General features: G+C 34.4%; 1 protein-coding gene across 1 annotated transcript in view; it reads left to right on the top strand.

The window, feature by feature from the left end:
* Positions 1–1,611, top strand: part of Ccser1 (coiled-coil serine rich protein 1) — a 1,027,931-nt gene extending 1,026,320 nt beyond the window's left edge. Inside the window, exon 10 of the mRNA XM_077803585.1 lies at positions 1,126–1,611. Coding sequence (XP_077659711.1) covers positions 1,126–1,611 — 486 coding nt within the window. The remainder of the gene's footprint in view (positions 1–1,125) is intronic.
* The last annotated feature ends 17,547 nt before the right edge of the window (positions 1,612–19,158 follow it).

Raw genomic sequence — 19,158 nt, forward strand, 5'->3', positions numbered from 1 at the left:
AATGCTAGACAAAATACACATTAAGTACATATTATGTATTATTATCACTAACAGATAAACTTTATTCAGCAAATGTTTGTTAAATGCTTGATAGGTGCCAAGCATTGGGTCAGGAGATTAGATATTAAGGAAATTTGTTGACCTTGACTGGAGATTGCATTTTCACAGTAGAGTAGCAAGCACTTGACTTTAAAGGGTCTGAAGAAAACAAAGATAATTTTAAGATGTCAGCCTGACAAGTACCTTTTAGTAAGAGGGAAATACTCAGGGAAGAATAAGTTTCACAGTTAAAAATTAATTTTTTTTTTTTTTTGGTTTGATGTCAAATGAGTGATATTCATTATACAACAGTGATGGTGGCTGGATAAGCAAACGGGGGTCTAAGAAGAGATTAGATTTGCAGATTTTCAAGGGAAAATGAAAATATGGACATTTTAAAGTGTAAGCCATTTGGATGTCAAGTTAGCGGAAATTTCCTCTGGTTCCTTCAGCATATGCTGTACCATCTACTGCCGCCTCGGTAGCTCCTCTCTCTCCCCCTACCTCTTTCTCTCAATTTTCTTCTCATTCTTTATAGCATATTATGTTTTTCACTTTTACTTCCACCTGTACAATGAGCCCCCTAGTTTGATTTCCTACCTCAATGTATTTTTCTAAACCAAGATACTGTAAACTTCAGAGGAATTTGAGTACCAGCTTTGACTCTGCCTCCTACACAGCATGATTCAATAAGCCATGTCTAACATGCATTTCTAGTAACACTCTGGGTATATACTTCAATAATGTACTTCAAAACGTAAAACACTAAGCCAACACAAAATAACTGCTTCATGTATTAATATTCATTACTTAGTAAAATAGCCTATATTTTCAGATTAAATTCAAATTTAGGAAATTAGATGCATTGATTTCAAAATGCCTTTTATAGTAAATTAACCATTTAACCACTATATGTAGTAGTATTGCACAGAAAAATTTACTGTAATGGACATTTCTACTGATGTTTTTCTCAACCTCGGAGAAGTTGAGGTTTTGAGCACCAAGGTATAAATACTACTCTGCATTCTTATGTGTACTATGAATGTGTTCTTAAAAACATCTTTCCCTCTCTGTATTTTATTCTAGGCTACATATCGAAATCGAATTGTGAGCCAAAGTCTCAGCACAAGGGACAGAAAAGCAATCCATACTCCCACAGAGGACCGTTTTAGATACGCAGCAGCCGACCAGACAAGCCCTTACAAAAACAAGGCCTGTCAACTATCAAGTTTATGTTTCAGTAATTTCTTGAAAGACAAGGAACTAGCAGAAGTTATCAAACACTCCAGAGGAACTTATGAAACTCTCACTTCAGAAGTTACACAAAATTTACGAACCACTGTTGGGCAGAGCTCCCTGAAGCCAACAGCTAAGACAGAGGGACTCTCCACATTGTTAGAGAAACCAAAGGACCAGGCTGCTGTGGGCCGCCAGCATTCAACCTTTACAGGCAGGTTTGGACAGCCACCAAGAGGGCCAATCTCTTTACACATGTACAGCAGGAAGAATGTTTTTCTGCACCACAATTTACACACCACTGAGCTTCAGACTCTGGGCCAGCAGGATGGGTAATTAAGTCATCCCATTTGTGTCTCTGGGTAGCATAAAGATGGTTCACGTTTTTCGTGCATAGTTCATATTTAATTGTCATGTACTTTTTATTACATTTATTTTTAGTCATAAACAAAGACCCGTGGGATTTTAAAAATTATTTTTATTTTGAAGAATGAGGGTTTAAGCATGTTAATTGATTTAGATTGAATGGCCTTGAAGAATCTACTATGTATATGTATAATAAGTGGGACCATCTTGCTGGTTTATATAGTCCATAATTTATTGATCTTTTATCTCTATCACTTTCTGATGTGTATTGAGGCATTGAGGTTTCAGAACGTAATATCAAATAGCACTCTGTTCACTATGTTGATGGTGTTACTGTAAAAATAGATATGAAGTATAAATAGGTAAAGGAATTGTAAAGAGTATTAAACTACATAGTTAATAGAAGGAGGAAAACAGAAGGATTTTAAAGTCTTATATTTGGTGGTGTGTTTATTTGAGGGATGAAGCTTGTTTGTAACCTAGAGATGTGTTTGTCTCTATTACATGCATTCAAGTTTGAAATACTATTGGCAGGGTGGAGAACTGTTTGTTTTATTCCTTAAATTTTTAATTTAGACTAGTTAACAAAGGATTCCAGACAGAGTAATTGTGAGCTAAATAGGGAATAACAGCTCTCATTGTCACAAAATTTTGCTTTTAGTTTTAGCTATTGATATAGAAGTACCACATTATAACATGGTGAGGTGGTAAAGTCAGCTGAATTTTTAAAAAATGGTTCACAAGGCATGACATCCCATGTTCTTTGAATCACTGTCCTAAACATATCATCACATTTTTAAAAAATTTCAGGGATAAAGTATTCTAAGAAAAATATTCATTTGCTTCCCTTTTCTTGTATTTTTAAATGTGCATTTATTTTTATGTACATTATTTTGCTTTATATATATCAACACATAAGACTATAAATTGAGGAACAGAAGATGAATTTTTTATTCCTGGATACAATACTCTGACTGCAGTCATCTAGATTTAGTAAAAATGGAAAATATATGTGAATTTTGGTAATTTGATCTTAGAAATAAACTTCTAACAGAAATATTTAAAACTCATTTGATGGTAAATATTTCTTTCTGACAAGTAAGGTTTAATATGTTGTATACTTAAGTGCACAAGGGATAGATCAATAAATCTAAATAAAATAATTTCATGTTTAATAGTAATAGAGCAGTATCAATGGTAGACATAAATGCATAAATAAGTAATTTTAAAAGGACAATTGGGAATCAGGGCTGCAGTTCTTTTATATAAAGATCAGAACTGGTAACTATATCCACATTAGGTAGAGTCCATGCAAATTGAAACTGTCATACCCACTGCATGATCTGTTTCCCTTACATTCTCTAACAGACAAAATCCATCAGCATGCACAAATGAGATGAATAAAGGGAAATTGAGATAGCAGTTTTAGCATGGCATCTGACTAACCTGCTTAAATCAAAACTATATGTGAAATGCATCTCCTAATATAAAAATGTATTTGAGCTCTAGGCTTTGGGGGGAAAACCATTAGATCCCCACTTCCCAGTTTTAACTATTGAACTTTGATAAATTTTCAAACTTTTATTAGAATTGTCAGTCAGGAGTACAGAGAATATCTTGTACTTGTAATTTCGATTTTCCAAAGAAGACATGTGCATCAAGACAAACATTTGTCAAACGTCTTCTTTCTTTGTATGTTTGCAATTCTGCCAAAAAAGAACAATACACATTGCAATTTGCTTGACTTAATGAGACTGCTGTCTAAAATTCCCACCATATTTTAGAAACTATAATACTAATGCAGATATACATTTGGGGCAGGACAATATTTAAGAAATTATAGAAAAAAATATAATTATTAGTTGTGGAATTCAGCTTGATTTGTATTGAAAGTTCCTGTGTGTTGCTAGAATATTTTATACCTGTAAATAAATAAGCATGACAAAATAATCAAGGCTTTTTTTCCCAGGATATGGAAAAACTATGTATCACAAATAATGTTTTTGATTTGGACTTTTGGAGTTTATAGTTTTGTTTTCCTGGAATATAGACTTTTGAATTATACTTTGTAAAAAATAATCTATTTAAGAAAATCTGTCATTTAATAGACATTTTAAGAGATGTTTTAAACACTAGTATTTTCTTGAAAAATCTTTTTTAAAGCTGAAACATTCAAAAGAAAACCTGGACTAAACCGTTCAATTTTAAAAGGAGGGGTATTTTTTGGAAATATCATCTTAAAGCAGTTTTGTATCAGTATTTTCAGCATTGTTATAATATTATTTGTAATACTCAGTGTAACTCAGGCCTGGAGAAGGTGTAAGCCCACTGTGTTAATGTAGATCACTAACTGTAAGACAGGGGTCTTTTGTAAGTTCCTCTTGTGTAGATATTCTGTCCTAATAATGGCATGTGGGCATTCTTTCAGCAAACTGAAATCTTTGTACTAAAATCTCTAGTTTTCTAAGACAGTTCAATGTATAAAAATGATTTATACATCTCTCCAAGGCAGTACATATCCAAAGACATGACACCAGGGGAAAAAGTGCTTGTTTTTCTGATGAAGCAGTGGTCTTGCCTTTTCCTTCTTCTTTCTTTTGTGCATGTATATGTGTAGCTAACCCTAAGTAACCCTGTAAAATTTCTGCTGCAAACTGTCTCTTCGAAACCCAGAATGTGTTTTAAAGGACAATTATGAAGAGACCTCCCTTGAAGGAAAGCTGTTTCTACCTGAAATAAACTATACACACTTTTGTAATGACTGGCATATGTCTATGTATTTCTTTGAACTCAGTGATTTTTTTTCAGATGATTTTATACACTAACAGTGTCACCATAAAGCTATGAATTATCTCTGAAATTATTTTGGCTTTTTTTGGAACACCTTTGTTCAAATGACACCATGAAATTGATGCTGTATTGTGAAAGGTAGAAATTTAGCAGGATCAGTATGCTCAGGATAAGAGCCTTAGAGATCTTTGTTCAAATGACACCATGAAATTGATGCTGTATTGTGAAAGGTAGAAATTTAGCAGGATCAGTATGCTCAGGATAAGAGCCTTAGAGATACAGGTTATTCAAGGCATTTCATATATATATACAGTATATATAGTATAATATATAACATATATAATAGTTATCTGACAATTATAAGCATTTATATATTTACATGATTTAAATTGTTTCTAAAGGTTTTCATACTTAATTGGGGGTTATGATCTGGGTTTTATTTGTTTTCCAATATTTAATCCAAACCCATTGTATTATTTTCTCAGCATTGAGCTCCTATTGAATTCAAATTTCCCTTTTTGTTTTGTTCACCTTGTATGCTCTATAGAGATAATACTAACACTCCCTCTCCCAGAAACTTTGCTTTCTTATTAGGTATTTAAAGACTATGTCCCTAAAATATATGATCATATTCTATTAGCCTTCTAGGTACTTTCTTGATCATTTAGTTACTGAAACACCAGGAACAGTTATTGGATGGCAAGTGCTGTTTCTCTATGTCCCTGTCATGATTACCTTCCTCATTATCAAGGGATAGTAAACCATATCTGTGGTCATTTTTAATAATGGGCATAATCTTATAATCTCACAACATTTTTTAATAGTCTCAACCCCCTTTTTTGTAATCTTGAACCACGTTTAGAAATTTGTAATATGAAAAGCTATAGAAGGAGGAAGTACTTCACAGTGTCCTAAGACTCCGCTGAACCAAGTATACATGACAGCTGAACAGAAAACGGATGCACACAAATCTGGTGTCTAAGATTATCACCCATGTGACTAAATCACATTCCCAATGTCTAGAAGAGTTTTCCTCACTAATGGATCTGCTTAAAGGTAGCAATGATTCATTTTTAAAAGTATTTTTATTGCATTCTAACATCTGACTGTATTTAGGCATTATTATCAGTTTTTACATATTTTCATATAAACATATATTTCTATATAAGAATATTTCAAGCACATGGTATTTTAGAAATTTGCTACTTCTAGAATTAAAACTTTTTAAAAATTTCTTGTTTTTTTCCCCCATGTTCTAATTTTGTCACGTCAACTCTAGGCTCTATGTAATTGCACAGCAGGGATGTTAGAATATATAAACTAGTATTTGTTTTTATCAAAAGATGAACTGCATTGTAGTATAATTGCAAGAAGCTAAGTAACCAAAAACCAAACAAAATAAGTTCACTTCTCCATTAAGATACATCACCATCATCAAATCTTTATTTTTAAAATTTTCTCTTTTGTCAAGTTGTTTCATCAATAGAAAGAACTAAAAACATATCCATGGACAATTTGTTTATGATACATTTAAAATTTTGCTAGAATCTAGTTCTAGTCTGAGGAGTACAGCACAAGTAAGAATAGCTCATCCTGTAGTTGCATTCTGTATGGAAAACAATGGAGGTAATCCACTTGTTCACTATGATCTAGAGAATTTCCCAACAACAACAACAACAACAACAACAAATTAAGGTACAATAAAAATACTTAACTATACAGGGTCATTTTTTTTCCATTTGAATACATGATTTGGAATTTACGTGCAGTGATTTGGATATTTCCCAAAGGTTGTTCATATGATTGGAGATTTGATCTCCAGTTTCATATGAGATGGCAAGTACTGGGAGGTGCTATGGAAACTTTGAGAGCTGGGCCCTAATGGGAAATCTGAAGGTCATTAAGGGTATGCCTTTAAAAGGCAGTTCTCATGCACTTCTTATAAATGAAGCAAGCCTGGCCCATCAGCTCTCTGCTTCCTGGCTCAAGATGTGACCACTTGCCAAAGCACACTCCTGCCATTACCATCTACCATCTACCATCTGCCATGGGGCTTTCACCTGATTTAAGCTGACTTAGGTGCCAAGCCATTGATCCCCAAACTGTGGCCTAAATAAACCTTTTTTCTTTGTAAGTAACTTATCTCAGGTACTTTACATTACAGTAATGAAATACTGGTTTTTTCCATGGCATTTTCAGTGTAGCCTCATAACTTCTCTAGGTTAATGTAATTGCCTTTTCCTCTTATAATTCAAGAAAAAAAAAAAAAGCCTCTTACATCTTCTTTCCAAAACATTGCTTCGTTGCTTTAGTAGTCTCAGTTTTCTGTAATGAAATACCTTTTGGGGGGAAGACTCAAATAAAAGATTTATTTCTCACCATTATGGAGGCTGAAAAATCCAAGATCAAGGTGCCAGCAGAATCAGTTCCAGGTGAGGGTCTTGAAGAAGTGCACTTTCTTGTTGTGTCCTCAAATGGTAGAGAAATTTGGTGTCTTCTTCTTCTTAGGGACACTCATCCCATCATAGGGGGCCACCCTCATGACCTCATCTAAACCTAATTACCACTTATAGGCTCCACCTCCAAACACCATCACTTCACATTTCCTGTTACGGCTTTGACATATAAATTTAAGGAGGACACATTTAGTATATAACACTCATTTTCATCTCACAACAAACTGGGAAAGAAGTTAGTTTTTTATTCTTTCATAGACTAGAAGGTAATTTGCCAAGGACACATAGCTTGCATGTCTAACTAAACTGAATTCCATAGCCCTTGACTTTTTTGTCATATCATACTAACCTCCAAAGTAGACTCTCTCCAGGGTCAAAGTGGTTCAAACAAACATATGCCACCTCAATCTCCTTCACTCTTAAAATTCCAGTGATATTACTAGAGAAGAAATCTGGATAATGTTCAACTTTAGAAAAACTTAATTCAAAAGCAATTTTAGAAAAATCCATTGAAGTTCTGATCAATACATATATAATTGTAAGAGGCAGGCTCTTCTTCTATTTCAAGGTTATCTCCTAGAAAAACTCACATCCTAATTTTCTTTTCTTGAAAGCAATTGGGAAAAGTACTAAGGAAATACTTCATGTTATATTTTTCAAAGTGCAGAGCTAATCAATTGTATAGCCTAGTCATTTGATTATCCGAATTGTTCCTTTATTTTCTCATTGCATTAAAGTCAAATGTCTGTATGCCTTGTATACATTTTTTTAAAAAAATAATATCTTTCTAATAATATTTTAGATATTTATGTTTAGGGACAAAACTTGTAGATGATCTTAAATTTTCTCAAATATTTAGAAGAAGTCAAAATTAAATGTGAATACAAATTTAATTGTCCTAAATTTTAACTAAAATATATTCAATATTTTGGTTAATCATATATACCAAAATAATATCTGAATAAGCTATGGTCATACCATAAATTCTGTCTTCCAAAACCTTGTTTTCAGAAATCAAAATAATTTGAATATTAGCTAGACTCTGTTTTTAGGAGAAAAAATACAAACACTTTGTATGATTCATTCTGAAATATAATGGCCTGAAATGATTAACATTTGTAACAATATTTTCTAGTTTCATCTTCAAAATGCTAAACCTTTAATGAGAAAGATAATAAACAGACAATTACTCTGCATATTACAATTTTAAGTAATATTAAATGCAGTGGTCTTATTTTGTGGCACTTCATTTCCCAATAAATACAGTGATTTTTGACAAATGGTTATTTCACCACGTTCCTAATGTTCTGAGAGAAGATTGATACATGTAAGCATGGTGATTAGAAAAACATGCATATTTCTCACTAGTAATAATTTTTAAAAAAATGTGGTATAGATTGCTTTCAAAAAACATGAAGTGCATTATCCCAAAAATCATTACAGAAGTATGTTGCTATATTTAATTTCAATGGACATGTGTAATGTCTTCATTCTAGTAAATTTCTTTTCTTTCTTTCTTTTTTTTTTTTTTTTTTTTTTTTTTTTTTGCAGTACTGGGGATTAAATCCAGAAGAACTATACCACTGAGTTACATCCCCAGCCATTTTATTTAATTTTTAATTTTTATTTTGAAACATGGCCTTGATAAATGGAGGAACCCAGGCTCAATCTTGCCATCCTCCTGCCTGGTATATTCTTTTTTTCTCCATTTCATTTTATTTTTTTACAACTGCTCACAATTCAAAATATATCTCACAATTTTGTACTTTCTATTTTTAAAAACTCTGTTTGTCCATTCATCTACTGAAGGGCATCTAGGCTGGTTCCACAGTCTTGCTATCGTGAATTGAGCTGCTATGAACATCAATGTAGCAGTGTCCCTGTAGCATGCTCTTGTTAGGGCTTTAGGGAATAGACCGAGAAGGGGAATAGCTGGGTCAAATGGTGGTTCCATTCCCAGCTTTCCAAGAAATCTCCATACTGCTTTCCAAATTGGCTGCACCAATTTGCAGTCCCACCAGCAATGAACAAGAGTGCCCTTTTCCCCGCATCCTCTCCAGCACTTATTGTTGTTTGACTTCCTAATGGCTGCCAGTCTTACTGGAGTGAGATGGTATCTTAGGGTAGTTTTGATTTGCATTTCTCTGACTGCTAGCGATGGTGAGCATTTTTTCATGTACTTGTTGATTGATTGTATGTCCTCCTCTGAGAAGTGTCTGTTCAGGTCCTTGGCCCATTTATTGATTGGGTTATTTGTTATCTTATTGTCTAATTTTTTGAGTTCTTTGTATATTCTGGTTATTAGGGCTCTATCTGAAGTGTGTGGAGTAAAGATTTGTTCCCAGGATGTAGGCTCCCTGTTTATCTCTCTTATTGTTTCTTTTGCTGAGAAAAAACTTTTTAGTTTGAGTAAGTCCCATTTGTTGATTCTATTTGTTAACTCTAGCGCTATGGGTGTCCTATTGAGGAATTTGGAGCCCGATCCCACAGCGTGTAGATCATAACCAACTTTTTCTTCTATCAGATGCCATGTCTCTGATTTAATATCAAGCTCCTTGATCCATTTTGAGTTAACTTTTGTGCAGGGCGAGAGATAGGGATTCAGATTCATTTTGGTGCAAATGGATTTCCAGTTTTCCCAGCACCATTTGTTGAAGATGCTATCCTTCCTCCATTGCATGCTTTTAGCCCCTTTATCAAATATAAGATAGTTGTAGTTTTGTGGATTGGTTACTGTGTCCTCTATTCTGTACCATTGGTCCACCCGCCTGTTTTGGTACCAGTACCATGCTGTTTTTGTTACTATTGCTCTGTAGTATAGTTTGAAGTCTGGTATCGCTATACCGCCTGATTCACACTTCCTGCTTAGCATTGTTTTTGCTATTCTGGGTCTTTTATTATTCCATATGAATTTCATGATTCTTTTATCGATTTCTACAAGATATGCTGTTGGGATTTTGATTGGCATTGCATTGAACTTATATAGGACTTTTGGTAATATCGCCATTTTGATGATGTTAGTTCTGCCTATCTATGAGCAGGGTATATTTTTCCATCTTCTAAGGTCTTCTTCTATGTCTTTCTTTAGGGTTCTGTAATTTTCATTGTATAAATCTTTCACCTCTTTTGTTAGGTTGATTCCCAAGTATTTTATTTATATACTATGGAGTATTACTCTGCATTAAAAAATGACAAAATCATAGAATTTGGAGGGAAATGGATGGCATTAGAGCAGATTATGCTAAGTGAAGCTAGTCAATCTTTAAAAAACAAATACCAAATGACTCCTTTGATATAAGGGGAGTAAACAAGGACAGGATAGGGACGAAGAGCTTGAGAAGAAGATTTACATTAAACAGGGATGAGAGGTGGGAGGGAAAGGGAGTGAGAAGGGAAATTGCATGGAAATGGAAGGCGATCCTCAGGGTTATACAAAATGTCATATAAGAGGAAAGGAGGGGCAAGACAAGATAATACAAATGGAAGTAATGATTTACAGTAGAAGGGGTAGAGAGAGAAAAGGGGAGGCGAGGGGAGGGGAGGGGAGGGGGGGATAGTAGAGAATAGGACAGACAGCAGAATACATCAGACACTAGAAAGGCAATATGTCAACCAATGGAAGGGAAACTGATGTGATACAGCAATTTGTATACGGGGTAAAAGCGGGAGTTCATAATCCACGTGAATCAACCGTGTAATATGATGTATTAAGAACTATGTAATGTTATGAACGACCAATAAAAAAAAAAAAAACTCTGTTTGTCTATTCTTTATTACATAAAAGAATATAGTTTTCTGCAAAGAATATCAAGAATCACCATGTTGATTTTTATCATTGTAGATATTAAATATTAGAGGTTATTTTGAAAACTTGAAGTTTTTTCATTGTTCTTTTTAGATATACATGACAATAGAGTGTATTTTGACATATAATACATAGAGTATCACTTAATCTAATTAGGATCCCATTCTTGTGGTTGTATGTGATGTAGAGTTACATTGGTTGTATATTCATATATGAACACAGGAAAGTTATGTCCAATTCATTCTACTGTCTTCCCTATTCCAATTCACCTCCCTTCCCTTCATTCCCCTTTGTCTAATCCAATGAATTTCTATTCTTCCCTGCTGCTCCCTTATTATGTATTAGCATCTGCATATCAGAGAGAATATTTGACTTTTGGTTTTTGGGATTGGCTTATTTCATTTGACATGCTAGTCTCTAGTTCCATCCATTTACTGGCAAATGCCATAATTTCATTCTTCTTTATAGCTGAAAAATATTCCATTGTGTATAAATACCACATTTCTTTATCCACTCATCAGTTGAAGGACAGTTGAATTGAGCTTCTAATAAACATTGATATGGCTGTGTCACTGGAGTATGCTGATTTTAAGTCCTTTGGGGATAACCCAAGGAGTGGGAAAACTGGTCAAATTGTGGCTCCATTCCAAGTTTTCTAAGAAATCTCCATACTGCTTTCCATAGTGGTTGCACCAATTTACAGTCCCACTAGCAATATACAAGTGAAACTTTTCCCCTACATCCTTGCCAAAATTTATTGTTACTTGTAATCTTTATAATTGCCTTTCTGACTGGAGTGAGATCAGATCTCAGTGTAGTTTTTAATTTGCCTTTCTCTAAGTCCTAGAGATTTTGGACATTTTTTCTTTCTTTTTATTTTATTTTTTTTGACCATTTGTATTTCTTCTGTGAAATACTACTTCTGTTCCTTTGCTTATTTTATTTATTGAGTTATTTCTTCCCTTCTTCTTTTTCTGGTGTTAACTTTTTTAAGTTATTTATATATTCTAGAGATTAATGCTCTATCTGAGGTACAGGTGGAAAATATTTTCACCCATTCTGAAGGCTCTATCTTCACATTCTATTTGTTTCCTTTGCTTTGAAGAAGTTTTTTAGTTTGATACCATCCCATTTGTTGATTCTTGATTTTACTTCTTCCACTTTAGGTGTCTTGTTGAGGAAGTTGGTTCCTAAACTGACATGATGGAGGGTTGAGCCTATAGTTTCTTCTGTTAGAGGCAGGGTCTCTGGTCTAATGCCTAGGTTCTTCAACCACTTTGAGTTGAGTTTCATGCAGGGTGATAGAGAGGGTTTCAATTTCATTTTACTAACATATGAACTTCCAGTTTTCCCAGCACCATTTTTGTTGAAGAGGCTAAATTTGAAAACTTTATCAATACTTACAAGACTGTTGTTAATCTTTTGTAAATTCTTTGGTTATGCTTATAATCAATGTGCCACTTCTCCTCCTCCTCCTCCTCCTCCTCCTCCTCCTCCTCCTCCTCCTCTCCTTCTCTTTTTCTCTTTCTTCTTATTTTTGTACCAAGAATTGAACCCAGGGGCACTTAATCACTGAGCCACATCCCCAGCCCTTTTTTATACTTTTATTTAGAGACAGGTTCTCGCTAAGTTGCTTAGGGCCTTGCTAAGTTTCTGAGGCTGTCTTTGAAATTATGATATTCCTTCCTCAACCTCCCAAGCCTATGTGCACAAGTATGCACCACCACATCAGGCTTGCCATTTCTTGAAAATGAATTGCAGATATTTCTCTTTCAAATTTATGTTGGAAAACAATCAGTTTTCAAAAAGTACTTAGAGTGGAATTTTAATGTACACAATACTTATTATTTCACCAACCCTTCTAGTTAGCTGGGAATTTCTGTAGTACTTTACCTTGTTGATGTCTATAAACCTAAAAGCACTGACAATTATTATTCATAATTATTATTTATATATACTTTATTCTCATTTTAATCTTATTTTATATGGCTCTTACATATCTCATTCCCTTTTATGGTTCTTATTTCTCTAAGATAGCCAATGTTTTGACATTTGTAGAAATATTACTAATGGCTAGGCATCATAGCATTAAATGTACAGAAATTAATATGATTTTAGGGACATTTAAAACTCTTATCATTCTTCAAAATAAATCTGTGAAAGTAGGAAACATATACAGAAACTTAATATCAGTTAATTCTTGATTTAGTTGCATATGCAGGCCTGCAACCTGGAATTTCACAATGAGAGAGAATATTGCTATATTTAAAAGTATTACTTAGAATATACTGGTAACCATATGACGGGGGGCAGGGCATATAGTAACAAAATTATACCAGAAGGTGTTTTTTTGAATTTTGTGATTCACTGCTAAGGTTTCACTTTGCTTTGTTTGTTTATTACTTTATGGATTTTTATATATGAAAAGAAAAATATTTAAGTAAAAGTAACTTTTATCTAGTAACACTGTTGGCTCAATGCTACATATTTTCTATTAAGGGAAAGCTAGACAAGAGGAGAAGTATGTATATATACCCAATCTTGAACTTTCCTGGTGAAACATGAAATATAAGCATACTCCCAAAATTTGAGCTAAACTCACTCAACTAAGTGAGTTATGCTGAATATTTGAGGGTCAGATGCTACCAAGGGTTTACTCACACCAATACAGACAATGGCTTCAGTTTGGCCAATCTTCAAACACAAACAAATAACATTTAAATATATTTGATAAACTGTAGCACCATCTTACCAGCCCCAAACAATTTTTCTTTCAGTTTCATCATGAAAACATTTATTCATAAGAAAATATGGCTTATTTTCAGAATCTCCCATGTTGCTATAAACTACAAATTTAAGAGTTTAAACGCTACATAGAAGGATTGTCTTGTATGCAGAAACTATAATGAAGGCTGGCATTTATAATCACTTGAGGATAGATGTTGGCCAGTTATTGAAATTAAAGAAGTAGTTTAATTTTGTCTTAATCATAATGTGAAGTCAGAGAGCTTATCAAAAAGATTCAGAAAACATAGGCAGTTGATACAGAGTATTTCTAGATCAACTGAGACAAACCAACATCTAATTATTCAATTAAAGTTACATCAGTGCCTGATTTTAGATGCAGGGTTGAAAGCAGAAGTTTCCAGAGTTTTTCCTAAAGTCTAAGAACTGATAAAGCCTTCAGTTTAACTCTTTCTTAGGACATGTAAGCTCATTAAATAACTCAGGAAAATCAATCTAATGCATAAAACATAAAATTTGAGTTATTTTTTAATATGCAATTTGACATAATACCAAAAAGGTTTATTATATTCATTTTTCAAAGAAGCATTACAAACACCTTTTATAATTTTTTTCTTTTGCATATTAGGACTTAAGGTTCAAATGTTTATACTCTTTGGACCTCTCTACTCCAGGCAGTGGTCAAACACTTTGTTGAAATATATTATGAATTGTAAGACTCCTGGAAAAAGTGGTCAGGAGGGAAGTTATTTTGTCATTGTAGTTAAAAGCAAGAAAATAAATTGAATAATTATGATCTGGCCAAACAATGTGCCCTTAAATCAGCTACTCATATGCATTTGGGCCAATTCAAAAATGTGTTGGAAAAATGAGAGTGAAATACTTTGTGAATAGAGTGGTTGAAGGAAGCTTACCACTGAGTTCAATCCCCAGTTAGAACAGTTTCTTGATGTGTGCCCTTGGGGCAATTTCAAATTTGATTTTCTACCTATGGAATTCACATAAGACCCAGCTTATGTGAATTCCATGGATATTAAATAAGTTAATACTCATAAAGTACCGAAAAATGGTGTCTTGCACAGAATCAAAGATACTTCCATGTTTTCTCAATCCAAGCATTTGACCCTTCTGATAGGTGTGAACTCCTTGTACTACTTTGCCTAAGTCTGTCAACTCATAGTCACTGATAATGCTCCTCCATTAGAGAAGAAAATTCTGTTCCTCTTTAAGATAAATCCCCAGCAAAATTTCATCTGAACTTCTACAATTTTTAGAACTCAGATTATTCATAAATTTCAAAAAATTTCAGAATCCAAACATTGTTTTGACAATGGATAAATTTGTACAGAGTTCTGAAATTCTCCCCCTCTTTTTTTTTTAAAGGAAAACCTTACCTTTAGTTGTCAAGGTTTCCAAGGTTTAGGGTACTATCTCATATTTGGCTGATGACTATTTTGCTGAGGATAAGGTCATGTTCAAATATAATGAGTCTACAACATGTTTAAAACAATTGTTGCAAACTTCTACAGAACTATGTAATTTTTTCTGTTTTATTCCTCAAAAATAAAAATTGCTTCTTGTGCTGAGCTGCTTCATTATCTATTAAAAAGTAAATTCATGAGAATCCTTTCTTATTGACTTTCAAGAGTGTAATAGTATATAATGATGAACGGAAAAGACTGCCTCTTAACAGTATTGGTGAGTATTGATGCTATGCTTAACGGACTATCGAAAAAGGCAGAGAAATGCCATGTGTTTAACAATTGAGAAGCTCATTATGAAAAGGATAGGAATATATACAAATGACCAAAGTCTTTGCTTTGCTATTTTATTATATTGCATTTTAAAGATTCAGGGTGTTCCAATTCTATCTCTCCAATAATTCCTTAATGAGACAGCAGTCTCATAAATTACCTCCCATTAAGCCTTTCCTCAATGCGTGTGTGAAAGCCTTAAAGCTTAGATTAGTAATAATCAATTCTAAATTTTCCACTGAAAGTTCTAATGTCGAAAGCCCTTATAATCCATGCTTTGGAGCAGGTAAAATAAAAACTGAATATAGGATTTTAAAATAATAAGATTGCAGTCATTCAGAAGAATTATACTTGAAAAGAATTTATTTTTTTAATTAGGGACAATTTCAACATTCTTGAATTAAGCCATCCTGTTAACATCATTACATTCTATGCATGACCAGCTTTGTTGATGCATTTATGCAATCCATATATACCCTGGTTAGAGTGTCTCTCAAATAGTATGCTCTATGCTTGGGATATGAAGAGAAAATGATAATTTATGTATATTTAAGCTATTTTGCATATGTTTTATTTAGTCACATAAAAATAGGAGCTCTGTTGAGTGATCTGGAATGGATTCTTTTAATTTTAGTAATGTCCCCAAAACACTGAGTCATGCTCAATCTAGATAGGCTCTATACTAAATGCTTTGCCTGAATTTTCTTATTTAATCCTAAGAGGTCTATGGATATTCATATTATTATTCCTATTTTGCCTTTGAGAACAATAGGAGTAGGAACTTGTCCAAAGTGACATGGCCTAAATGGCTCTTTTATCAGATAATGGTGTTATATACAAACCGTAGACTAGAACAGGATTATTTCTTCCACAGTTGCTGTTAAGAAAGGTTTGTATATATTCTGCATAGTCACCTTTATTAAATAGAGTTTTGAGATAAAAAATAGAACCATTATAAATTATATTAGCAATACCTTACCTGATATTGTGGAAAAAATGTTTGTGACCATGGAGTTTGGAGTTAAGAGAGTAGTAAATGAATCTCAGCTTATAACTGCTGTTTATATAGACATGAAAAAATTGCCAATTTTTTGGTGAATATTAAATTCTCTTACATATCAAAATGCAGTTGATTATTCTGCCCACAAAAGTTATTTTTGAAGATTAAATTAGATGTTATACAAGGAAGAACCTAACACGATCGCTTAAACGTTTTGGAAATTAACATTGCCATCCTTATAAAAATGGCTAAATGAAATGAAAGCTGGTTACTTTTCTTGGATCCTGGGAAAAAGAACTAGGTTGCAAGGCAAATAACAAGTCTTAAAATGCAAAGAGTCAAATTCAAAGAATCATAGCCAAAATCAGCTTACTTTGAACAGAGACCACTGAATAAATAGGGAAACTGGTAGAAATACTTAAGTGGTGATTTAAACGAAGTGCATGAGTTTGAGTATGGACTAGCTTAATAGTGAGAAGTCCGTGGGAATAGAAGAAAAAACATGAAGAAAAATCGAGAATGCTATATACCTTTGTGAAGTTCACCTCCAGGAAACCCATCAAATTCTCACTATAGAGATCCAAGAATGATCTCTTGCCTTTGACTGAGGAAGAAAAGTAAACATTGTGAAATATATTCCTGTTAGGGTAGGTGGCGCAAATATCCACGAGAGACATATCTCTGAGTTCAAGCAAAGGTTTATTGACAGAGAATATCTGCCAGGCTGTACTTCTAGGAGGCGCGAAGCAGCCTGCTGGGAGAAACTTCTTAACTATGTACTCAAGTACAATGGAGCAGTTAAAAGATAACCTGTCTGGTTCTGTGATTGTTACTTGATGTCATTGCTGTCTTTTCGGTAGTTAAGGACTCTTTCATGGCAGGTCTAACAGGAAGATCATGCCTAGGTGGGCAGGTGCTGATTTTCAAAATGGAGTTATTTTGGCCTAAGGACCTAACAATTCCCAGCATTCTCTTTTACAAGGCCTATTCTCTAGGCTCTAGGGAAAAGATATTACTGGAAACTGATCTTACCTAGGGGAAGGGCATTTCTTCCACCCCAGTCTCCTCTGGCCTTTCTCTCTTACTTAAGGGATGGTGAAAAGTTAAGATAAATTTGTGAAGGTCATGACCTTGGGACAAAGAACTGAACTTTAACATAAGATTATAAGAGTTTTCTCCATTCTCACTACTTATCACTAAACCAATAGGGTTCCAATGTAATAGAGGATGACAGCTGAAATTGCTGCAAGATCCAGTCTGAAGGGAAGTATTTAGGGAAGTGTAAGTCAACAAATGAGATGAAAACAAGGAAACAAAGGAATGCAGAGCCTCTGGCACCTAGAGCTATAATCAAGCCAATGAGCCAGATTAATGTAAATCCTCATGTCATTTACCTCAATTCTTACCTGATACATCAAGTCTGGCTTTCAACATACATTTTAACAATAAATTAGGCATGTTAAAAAGCAAGGGGAGAAAAGCACTCCAAATAAACAAAGAGAAACATCAGGATCAGACTCAGGTATAGCAGATTTTGAAACAATCAGGAAGGGGATATGAAAACGTTTTATTAATATGTAAAGGAATCTAATGAGATAAGTAGAAACATTTCAAGAACAAGTGGATAATCTAAGCAGAGATATAAAACAAACAAAAGAAGGAAATAACAAATTTCAAAAACATTGCAACAGAAGTAAAAAATGCCTCAGGTGAGCTCCTCGGTAGATTAGACATAACAGAGTAGAGAATCAATGAGCTTGACAGGAAGACAATACAATAGTAATGCCCCAAAATAAATGAAAAGAGGGAAACTTCAATGAATAAAAACAGAAAACAAAACTTAAGAGGTATGGGGGAAATTTTTAAAGTGTATGCCTATGTATAATTGGAATAACAGAAGGAGAAAAAAATAAATAAATAAAAGCAAAGTAGATGGAGTAAGGTGGCAGAGTAGTAGATACCAGCTTCCATTTTCTATGCCTTCCCCTCCAAAAAAGGAATAAGAGCAACAGAAATTCAAAAGCTAATCAAGAAAGGAAATGGCCCTGTGATGACTGAAAAGTGAAGAAATCCAGCAACACAGTGGAGCAAAAGATGAAGAGCAATTTTACAGAAAGTATTGCCAGAAAGTCAACACACCTGAGATGTATGGAGAGAGCTAGGAAAAAAAACAAGAGCACGGCTATCAACTTAGGACGTGGCAGGTGTCAGCATCATTCTAGTGCCTGTTCTGCAGAGGACCTTGACAGACTTTACCACTGAGGTTCTAAGTAACCCATGTGGCAACACTTGTGACTCACCACTGCTCTCATATTGCAGCTTCCTTTGGGCTCATCAGTTTAGAACACTGTGGACTACTCTATAGAGAACAGCAATAGCTTTCAACACTGAGGTAACCAACCATCATCACCACCGTAGCCACACCCAAACTGGAGCTGCTGTTATATTGCCCTGGGACCTCTTCCCACTCCTTATGCATGCCAGATCCAGGAGGTTTGGTTGCTTTCTGTACAGCTGCTCTGTGATTGCCCTTGAAACAGATATTGGAGCCACTGTCAGAGTGGGCTAGACAGTGCACTGAACACTGTAGCCACTCCTCCCACAAATGTGATATACCATGGTCTGTTTCTGAGGCTGCTTTATAGACACCTCAAGGACTGAAGAGCCAGAACCACAATAGGCATATGCACACCTCACAAATCCAGAGCTATGGTAATTCTGTACATGTTCATTACACTGGTCTGAGATATGCCTAGGACACCAGAGCCGTGGTTGCAGAAGGAACTCCTGCTTCCAGACCCTGAAGCCAATATAACTATGTACATACTCTGGAACCTGGCTTCCCAGTTGCTACATAAGCAACTATACATTGTACACACATTACAGTGGAAATGCCTGTGTCCTGACCTGGAGCTGAAGTCCCTTCATGTGGACCCACACTCCAGACCCAGCTCCATGGCCACTCCA

This window comes from Urocitellus parryii, chromosome 10 (genome assembly GCF_045843805.1).
Source record: "Urocitellus parryii isolate mUroPar1 chromosome 10, mUroPar1.hap1, whole genome shotgun sequence".
Lineage (NCBI taxonomy): Eukaryota > Metazoa > Chordata > Mammalia > Rodentia > Sciuridae > Urocitellus > Urocitellus parryii.